At 38.0% G+C, this 10,629-nt stretch overlaps 1 protein-coding gene across 1 annotated transcript; it reads left to right on the top strand.

The window, feature by feature from the left end:
• The first annotated feature begins 1,695 nt into the window (after window positions 1-1,695).
• Window positions 1,696-2,991, top strand: LOC144956380 (uncharacterized). The gene has a single exon (XM_078886878.1). The coding sequence runs from the start codon at window positions 1,696-1,698 to the stop codon at window positions 2,989-2,991; it is 1,296 nt and encodes a 431-aa protein (XP_078743004.1).
• Window positions 2,992-10,629: the final 7,638 nt, after the last annotated feature.

The following is a 10,629-nucleotide window of genomic DNA, read 5'->3' as shown; positions in this document are numbered from 1 at the left end:
AACTATCTGTAGGTTAACGATGGCTACGGTCTTAGTGTCAGGCTATAAGTTAACGATGGCTACAGTCTTATTATCAGGCTATAAGTTAACGATGGCTACCGTCTTTGTGTCAGGCTGTAAGTTAACGATGGATACGGTCTTAGTGTCAGGCTATAAGTTAACGATGGCTACAGTCTTATTATCAGGCTATAAGTTAACGATGGCTACAGTCTTTGTGTCAGGCTGTAAGTTAACGATGGATACGGTCTTAGTGTCAGGATATAAGTTAACGATGGCTACAGTCTTATTATCAGGCTAGAAGTTAACGATGGATACGGTCTTAGTGTCAGGCTATAAGTTAACGATGGCTACAGTCTTAGTGTCAGGCTAGAAGTTAACGATGGCTACAGTCTTAGTGTCAGGCTATAAGTTAACGATGGCTACAGTCTTAGTGTCAGGCTATAAGTTAACGATGGCTACCGTCTTTGGGTCAGGCTATAAGTTAACGATGGCTACAGTCTAAGTGTCAGGCTATAAGTTAACAATGGCTACCGTCTTTGTGTCAGGCTATAAGTTAACGATGGCTACCGTCTTTGTGTCAGGCTATAAGTTAACGATGGCTACACTTGGTCCCACCCTAGACTGGATTGAGAAGAGACAATCCAGACTAGCCAACTCTCATCTCATTCCCACAGAAAAGAAGGACTAATGGCCTATGCAGGCGTACTACAGACTTTTCTTACACGGTCCGACGAGCAAAGATTAGATGCAGTGGATGTGGGACACCCTGAATCGGCATATGTCGACAAGAGAAGTTCCGGTGAGACGTACCGTTAATTAAATATGACCATCATTTTTATTGTCGAATATAAATAGAACGAAGATGACGTCACTCAGGCCATTGTTATTGTTTTTTGACATCTTTGTTTGTGAGTAATTCTCACTTTTCTGTATTATCCAGACTATAAAAGTTGATGGTTAAACAGAATTTTGTGTGTTGGTCTGTTATACTTCAGATGGCAATGTTGTGAGCTTCTTAGCCAAGCGCATACTATCTAAAAGGGAGAAAGAATTTTATTATATTTAATTTTTTTTTAAAGTTCTAATTTAGTGCAAAGGCCATCTTTTTGAGACAGCCCATAGGGGCCACATATACAGCAGTGAGCCATTGACAATTTAGATTATCAGACCTGCATAACACGTCGATTTTGTTTTAAGTTGTTTTGATTTTTTTAATGCTTGACTTGACCTGAATTATTCCAATCTCTCCTCGTGGAGAAAAGGTCGATGAACCGATCTTAATCTTGAGTCCTGTTGGCCACAACAACACAGGCTTCTCACTCCAGGATTCAGATCCCATTGTGTTTCTTTCCTTTTCAAATGTCGTACTCCACGTTCCTCTTGGTCTTCCTCTCGTCCTCTTGACATCAGGTGTCCATGTTAAAACCACACGAGGGAGGCAGTTGTTCGGTATTCTTAAGACATGTCTTATCAATCTCCATCTTTTCTGAGGGTCACCATTTTACTTAAATAAGGGATATTTACTCTGTTCCTGATCTCCTTATTTGACACTTTTTGACACTTTTCAAAAGCTACTACGAATATATTCATTTTTGGTTAATCATTTCTTACAGTCCACACAGCTATTTACCTAACATCTTTGTTTTTATTCAAGGTTGATTAAAGGCGGCTCCTGTATCAAATTCAATTACAAAAATGGCATCCACCACCCGAGGATACGCATTCTACACAACCGACATTGTAACAACCAAACAGTTCCCCATTCCGACACCGGTTTCTTCAGAATGGTTTCAAATTGGAGATGACAAAGGGCAACAAGCACAGGAGGAGCAGAGGCTAGATTCTTTTGTTAGCGATTTTGTGGTGGACGCAGTTGACATTGTCGTCACCATCCTTCTCTGTGGAATAATCAGTGCACTCGGACTCGTCGCTAATGCCATCAACATCCTTGTCTTCATCCGACAGGGGGTGCTGTCAAGCAGTAGTAATGTCTCTCTTCTTGCCTTGGCCTTTGCTGACATTGGCTGTCTGCTTCCTGTCTTCTGTAACAGCATCAACTACGCAGTGTTCCACTTGGGACATGTCGGAATTTTCTTAACCCCTAAAGACTTTTTCAACACTGCGGTGATCAGGCCACATATTATGTGCATGCAAATTACGAGCTGGATTACGGCCTACATTGCTTTTGAAAGATCCATGTGCGTAGTGTTTCCATTGAAGGTGAAATTCATATTTTCTGCGAAAAGATCAGCAATCATCACAACATGCATAGCGGTGGTTGCCATCGCTTCCTTCTTACCAACGTTTTTAACTCTAGGCGTGCAAAAAGTAACTGACTCGTCAACAAATAAAACTGGATTCATTTTCGTGCCGACAGAATCCCATTTCAAAACTATAGACGCTTCTGATAAACTTGATGCCTACACTCTTCGACCTCTCACTTTGCTGATCGTGTTTGGCTGTACACAAATTACAGTCTATCGCATCAAACTTTCCGCTTCATGGCGGAAGTCTATTGTGAAAGCGGCTTCCTCATCAGCAACAAAATCAACAAAGACTGGCAAACAAAATGGCAATAGCTGCGATCCGAGTTCAGAAGAACTGAGTAAAATACCAACAATCCAAGATAGTAAAATGTCCAGTCAAATAACTGACGATCAGACGACAGCTTCTGACACGCCAGATAAGCAGAACTCACATGCCAAACCACAGAAGACTAATTTTGAATCGAAAGAAATCAGATTAGTAAAAATGATCACTGCGATTTCTGTCATATTCATGGTCTGCAATGCACCAGATATTCTTAGCGTTTTTCTTCTCTTCTACCTACGACCAAAATATCAAATTTCAAACGCTGATAACATGTTCAGTGTGCTTGTTGCGGGGATGTTGTGTCTCGAAAGTATTAACTCTGCCATCAATATTCTCGTCTATTACAGAATGAGTTCGACATATAAGCAAGCATTTCTTGCATTGGTACGGAGACAATAAAACTACAAATATATAATTATAACATCAGACTCAAAAACTAAACAACATCTAAACCGTGTGTAATTAACAATTAACAATACAAAAATTAATATACCAGCTTCAAAAAAAGAACAAAATACAAACATGGAACGTTTCGGGCTCAAAACCCTTCTTCAGCCAAACCATACAAGCATACCATTCTTGCTTTGATGCAGAGACATCAACCAAAACCACCGTAAAACTTTAACTGTCGTACTTTGGAAAAAAAACAACAACTCGTATTTGTCCTTCAAACACCGATTGATTTAAATGACCCTCTTCTTGGCAAAACCTCTTAAACCTGGGAATTAAAGGAAGACTTCTACAAGCCCCGGGTTTAAAAGATTTTTGCCAAGAAGAGGGTCATTTAAATCATCGATATTTGAAAGACGAATTTTATGGCCAAATTTTTAAATACTAGTTTTTTCCCCCAGAGTCCGACAGTGAACTGGTTAATGAGTCCACTAAGCGTTCATTCATAATCGGCATTAACTCTCTCCTTACCGGTCATATTCAGGATTTTCCCCAAAACTTCACACCCAACCTATACAAAAAATAGATTTATTTCACTCAAACACAAAATCTGTTGGTTCTTACTATAAATATATTTTTTCTGCTAAACGAGCTCTTCAACAAAGTGCTAATATACGTTAACTGTAGCAAATATATTTGTTCAAATATTGTGATGTACAAAAGAAATTAGAATGACAAAAATGTTTGCTGCATCGTAACAAAAGTGACGATTTTCTTATGGGTGGTAAGGAGGGGGTTAATAATTTAACCTAATCTTCTCTTGATTTTTATTTCATTTCTTTGACTTTTGTCTTTGTTGCACATATTATAAAAAGGTCTTTACTGAATACTAAAAAGCTATTACGAAGCGAATTAGAACATTCCTGCGAACCAACCGTGCCACTTTGCATCAAACAAAACGTTGAAAACCGTAATCCAGTGGCGTTAAACAGCCAAGTCAACAAAAGCAGACGAAACAGTAAATTCACCAGTTACCTGTCGTACTTGGGAATGACACGTATTGGAAAATTTGGCCAAAAAAACCCCCCACACAAACTCGTTCTTCAAATAGCGATCGATTCAAATGCCTCTCGTCGTGGCAAAGAAACAAACAAACAAACAAACACACCAAAAAAAAAACTCAACAAACCTGGAACCTCGCTCGAAGTCCCAGGTTTGACAGGTAACTGGTTAGACCCCTTCCTTTTACCTTTCATAACTTGATTTCATTATATAAATGTATTTTTAATTAATTTTTGGAGCTTTTATATAGCGCAATATCCACTAAACGTGTTCAAAGCGCTTTAGAAGGACGGTACATGACGCCTGTTAGGCGATATTACATTTTTTTCGAACAGAGACAACGCTGTTAACGACCAGGTGCTCATTTCACACCTGAGTACGATGAAATAATCTGAGTATAGAGCCTTCTCCAAGGACTCAGCTCGAACCCAGGACCTTCCGATCCGGAAGTGGATGTCATACCACAAGACTACATAGCCGCAGTAATCTAATATATCTAGATAGAAGAAGGTTAAAAGTTGAAATGTTGTCTATATGTGTATTGTTTCACATTATGAGCCATTAAAAAAATCCTAACTTATTTGTTAGAAATTAAAACTGACGACTTGACAAGGGTGGAAAGCCAGAGTTTAAACTATCGACTGACATCGAAAAAAAAGCTGTCTATCTAGATAGTGCTTGTCAATAAGAGGTGACATTTCGATATCGTACTAATATTAATAATAAAAATAGTAATAATAATAATAATAATAATAATAATAATAATAATAATAATAATAATAATAATAATAATAATAATAATAATAATAATAATAATACACATTTATACAGCGCTCATTCTCGTGTAAAACACAAGCTCTGTGCACTTTACAATATAAATGATCAATTTTAAGTGAAAAAAAATAATTCATAGCCAAATCAAGAATTCATAGAGTCAATACAAACAAATACAGTAAAATGTGTCTTGAGATTCTTTTTAAAGGTAGGTAAAGACTTGCACTCCCTCAGACCACGTGGTAGTTCATTCCAAATCTTGGGGCCGAAACAAGCAAACGATCTATCACCAAATTTTGTTCTTGATCTTTTCTCCCAAATTTTCGTTTGGTCATTACATGATCTTAAAGTGTAATTTTCAAATTTACACATGACCACGTGATTTGTGAGATATGCCGGTGCTATACCAGTCAAACACTTATAAACAAGACACGCTGCTTTGTAATATGTGCGCTTTTCAATGGGCAACCAGTGGAGAGAGGCCAACTAAAGGGTTGATGATCAAAATTTTTTTTGCCAAAAACTAATCTTGCTGCACTGTTTTGCAGTAGTTGTAATTGTATAATAGAAGCCTGAGGCAAGTTGACAAGCAGGGAGTTACAATAATCTAGTTTCAAAAAAATGAGGGAAACAACCAATGTTTTACATGTTCCAATTGCAATATACTGACGGATCGAACTGATTTTCTTCAATTGAAAGTATAAAGATTTACAGAGAGCAGAAATGTGAGCTGACATTCTCATATCTGAATCAAAATAGACACCCAAATTTTTCACAGTCCTTGAAACTTTGATCTTTTCACCCCCAATCAACACCTCAAGACCATCATTCACCTTCAACTGCCCTCTATTTTCCACAATCATCACTTCTGTTTTTGACTCATTCATTTTCAACTTGTTTGCACCCATCCACTCTTTTACATCCGTCACACATTCTTCCACACGTTTCACAATATTTTCGAGATTTTTAGTTTTATCAGTAGCATAAAGTTGCGTATCACCTGCATAGAGATGATGGCGCAGCCCATGACCAGTGATGACATTAGATAATGGAGAAGTATACAAAACAAAAAGAATTGGACCCAAAACAGAGACTTGAGGAACACCAAAAGACAATGTATGTTGACGAGAAAGTTTATCTAAAATCATAACCTGTTGCTTTCTGCCATCTAAATAAGATTTAAACCACTGCAAGACAGTCCCAGACAAGCCAAAAGTTATATTGTCGTTTAATGAGAATACCGTGATCAATAGTATCAAACGCCGCCGAAAGGTCTAACAATGTCAGAAGAGAAACATAACCTTTATCTAAAACATCAAGCAAATCACTCGCAACACAGCACAGAGCAGTTTCTGTGATGTGGTAAGAACGATAAGCTGACTGAAAATTGTTTTCATGGAGATGTTGTGACAGACGTCTGAGTACAACTTTTTCAAGGATTTTAGAAAGAAATGGCAGATTTGAGACGGGACGGTAGTTACTAAGGTTATTTACATCGAGGTTTTGCTTTTTTATGAGAGGCTTTACAATTGCATGTTTATAGATATCTGGTACTTGTCCTGAGATAAGTGATTGTAATATTTATAATATGAGTTATGCAAGGTAACAATTCAGGAAGACATAATTTCAAAATATTATTTGGTAAAGGATCTAAATCACATGACTTCGAGGAAGATGAACAAATTATTTTAGAAATCTCTTCTTCAGTTGTTTCTTTAAAACAAGAGAGTCCCGGTGAACCCGAAAAAGGGTGGAAATTTATATCTTCATTTTGCACGAGGTCCAAATTGTTCCGAATTTTCGATATTTTTCCCGAAAAGAAATCTGAAAATGCATCCGGCTGTTTTTCTACCGGGATATTAGTGGGTAGACACATGCCCTTTTCTTCCCCTAAAAGTTCATTTGAAACAGAGAAAAATTCCTTAGTGTCCCTCACTGATGATAGTTTCGTGTTATAATAGTTTCTTTTTGCTCTTTTGCAGGTGGTTTTATACTTATACTTTTTTGCTATATATATCAGCCGGTCAATCTCAAGGCCCGATTTTCTCCACGATGCCTCAGCATTCCTCTTTTCCCTTTTGGCAATTTTTTCACTCTGGTTAAACCACGGAGACGGTTTCCTGGAATTTATTATTCTAGTTGTCTTTGGCGCATGCCTGTCGATGACGTTGCGCAATACGTCGTCCGTTTTCTGTGCTGATGGTATATCCATTCTTCCTAGTTCCTCTGACAGATTATTTTTGAAGGAACTAATGTCTATTCTTTTAGTATCCCTAGACACTATCTTGACTTTCTTTGCTTTCTCTTTGATGCATTTGAGAGTTGCCAGAATCAGATTGTGGTCTGAAATTTCTTTTACTAATCAACAAAAAGTGACATTTGAGATCGCACTAATCAACAAGATGTCCCAAATTCGTCTGTCTGGAATCTAAGTGATTTATTAATGTTTTTAGTAACTTAAAAAAACGATGCACTAAAGACGACGAATCAATGACACAAGAAATAGATGTAGCCTCAGCGACCTAGGCATGACTGTAACGTCTGCTTTTACCAAATATTTTCTCAGTTCACTTTTGATTGGATGAGAAATTTAAAAACTTAAAATTGAGCTTTTCTATAGCGCAATATCCACTAAACGTTCTCAAAGCGCTTTACAAGGGGTCAACTGGCCAACAGGAACACTGAATATGTAGGACGTGACATGACGCCTGTTAGGCGATATTACAATTTTTTCGGACAGAGACAACGCTGTTAACGGCCAGGTACTCATTTTACACCTGAGTGCGGTGAGAGAATGTGAGTAAAGAGCCTTTTCCAAGGACTCAACTATGCGCGCAGCGAGGCTCGAACCCAGGACCTTCCGATCCGAAAGCGAGAAATAGATGTAGCATCAGCGACCTAGGTATGACTGCCACGTCAGCTGTAACCAAATATTTTTTCAGTTCACTTTTGATTGTATAAGGGATGAGAGATTTGTTGACAATCATCGTTTCAGACTGAGTAACGTTTCCTGATTGACTGCACATCCATATACTTAGGATGATTTTCCATTGTAAGGCTTTCGGACACGTTTATTCTGTTCTCCATGTTCCGCCGAAGTCGCTTTACTTCAGTGTCGTGACAGGGTGGAGTTCCTGACCTCCAAGAGTGGACATGGAGGTACCTGCTGTGTCTAATATACCCCTGTATCTGTTTTCCAATTGATTTTACTGTCTTTGTCATCGAATGAGATTACTTAGTTTTGTCCTGACCCTGGCCGTAGTCCTTGGCTGGGAGGGAAACAGTCAAATGTATAGTTATAGTTTTTGGAAATGATAATTTTTTCTTGTAAATCACTCTCTCTGTAGGTACTGTCATTTATTTTCATTTTTAACATATGATTTGTAAACATTTGAGTTTATCCCTCTTAGTGGGATCTTGTGCTGGTGTCTTGGTGAAACTTTTTGGTGATCTCAAACTAAGTACACTGATAGTGTGCTCTTGGAATCTACTTCTGTTCTCTGTTTGAACCATTCACCTTTATCTTTATTTTTCCTCCAGTCCTTTTAATTGTACATCTAGAATGTTTTTACTTTCCAATTCCCATCCTTTTTACTGGCGCTGATATGACCTAAATGTGTTGCAAGCGCCGTAAAACCATTAAAAACAAAAACAAACATCAGCGTCTTGACGTGGATTATCCTTCACTACGAAAGAAATGATAGAATTTTTAATAAGAAAAAAAATTGATTGAGCTTTTATATAGTGCAATATCCACAAAATGTACTCAAAGCGCTTTACAAGGGGTCTCTGGTCAACAGCCTGCTAGGCGATATTACAATTTTTCGGACAAAGACAACGCTGTTAACGGCCAGGTACTCATTTTACACCTAAGTACGGTGAGAGAAAGTGAGTAAAGAGCCTTTTTCCATGGACTCAACTATGCGCCGAGCGCGAGGATCGAACTCAGGACCTTCCGAGTGACATAGCACAAGACCACATAGCGCATAAACGAGCTGACTTCCACGATGCTTCTTCTTCAAGTACCAAGTCTGTGCCAGACATCGGTGATCATGGTATGCCATTCATCTCTCTGATCAGATAACCTCAGAAAACTAATATTACTCTTCTCTTTCTTTGTCACCCAGCTGTTCAAACTATTCAAATATGTTTTTCTTGGTCTACCTTTACTCTTTTTACCTTCTATCTTTCATGTGAGAGCAAGATGTTCAATACATTTATGTCGATTTAGGTGCCCTAAAAATTGCATTTGTCTTTTTCTTTTTGCACGAATTAATAACCTTTTAGTTTCAGCTTGCTCTAATCCTTCTTTATTAGTTTTCTTCTCTGTCCATGAGATTCTTAACATCCTTCTAAGAAGCCACATGTCTGCTGCCTCCAGTTTCTTTCTAATGTCTTCTGTAATTGTCCAGCTTTCACAGCCATATAATCATACTAACCATACATAGGCCTTCAAATCCCAATGTTTTGTTATCATTGAGATATTGTGGTTTTTAAAAATTAGACTCAATTTATTAAAACTATCTTTAGCAATTGCAATTCTTCGTTTTATTTCTGTGCTACATCTACATATTCGACGATTAAATCTTCTATTTCCGCAAATACCTTAGATAACTCTCAAGTCAGTTTCCACCACTCTTATTATGTCGTTTTTCCTTTCTGGCAGAGTCACAAACTGTATCATCTCTTGGCTGTGTAAATGTTGCTGCTCGAAGCTCGGAGAAATACATAACAATATGAAATTGAATGTAAGCTTCAATTTAATTACGAAAACAGATTAATGGACGTTTCCGGTTTCCCCTTTATCAACAAACAGTATGGAGCTTACATTCAATTTCACATTGTTATTTTATCTCTTGGCTGGTATTTTGACGACATATATTCATCTCCTTTTTTCCGCCTACACCGAAATGGAGGTCTAAACCAGGGTACTCTTCTCTTTCGTGTTATAAACAGTCAACTATGTTTGTCCGATCACGTGTGATGGTGTGTCACAAATCCATGTTTTGATTGAACAAAAATCTACTGGTTAATAGGATTCAATAGTCTGATGTCACGTCCGCCCAGCAACAAAGAAAATCGGTACTTTTTATTCTTCATGCTGGCTATAACTTTTTCACGTGTCATGTGATCAGGGTGTATAAAAGTCAAAACCTGATCAGATTTGTAAGGTTTTTCTCCTCTGGATACAATTTTATGCTCATTGAAGAAGTATTTCATAAGGGCGTCCGTCATTGTTCCGATAGTTTAGAACCAGTTACTAAGTTACTAATCGTCATTACAAGGGAAGTGACGTCACGACTGTTGAAGCCTATTTTTTCACTGAACTGTATTAACCAGACTATAAATCTTACAACACACATAGTTTTGTGTGTTGGTCCGTTATAGGGGCTGTGCACTTGGCTAAGAATCTCACAACATTGCCATCCTGAAGTATAACGGACCAACACACAAAACTTTGTGTAACCTTAAACGTTTATAGTCTGGTTAATACAGTTTAGTGAGAATTACTCGTAAAAGCGGATGGCAAAAAACAAAAACAAGGACCCGAGTGACGTCAACTTCATTCTATCCATATTTCCAGATGGCAATGTTGTGAGCTTCTTAGTCAAGCGCATACTATCAATACTACCTTTGTTTTTTAAAACACAGTAATGTAATTGTGCGGCTATGTCGTCGTCTGGTGGTATAACACTCGCTTTCGGATCGGAAGGTCCTATGTTCGAGCCTTGCTCGGCGCATAGTTAAGTCCTTGGAGAAGGCTCTTTACTCGCATTCTTTCACCGTACTCGGGTGTAAAATTAGTACCTG

The sequence above is a fragment of the Berghia stephanieae genome, chromosome 11 (assembly GCF_034508935.2).
Source record: "Berghia stephanieae isolate SIO BIC M18660-M18661 chromosome 11, UCSD_Bste_1.3, whole genome shotgun sequence".
Taxonomy (NCBI): domain Eukaryota; kingdom Metazoa; phylum Mollusca; class Gastropoda; order Nudibranchia; family Aeolidiidae; genus Berghia; species Berghia stephanieae.
This window is presented reverse-complemented; position numbering and strand designations above follow the sequence as displayed.

Coding starts and splice junctions, on each gene's coding strand:
- LOC144956380 (XM_078886878.1), top strand. CDS start 1,696: ATGGCATCCACCACCCGAGGATACGCATTCTACACAACCGACATTGTA.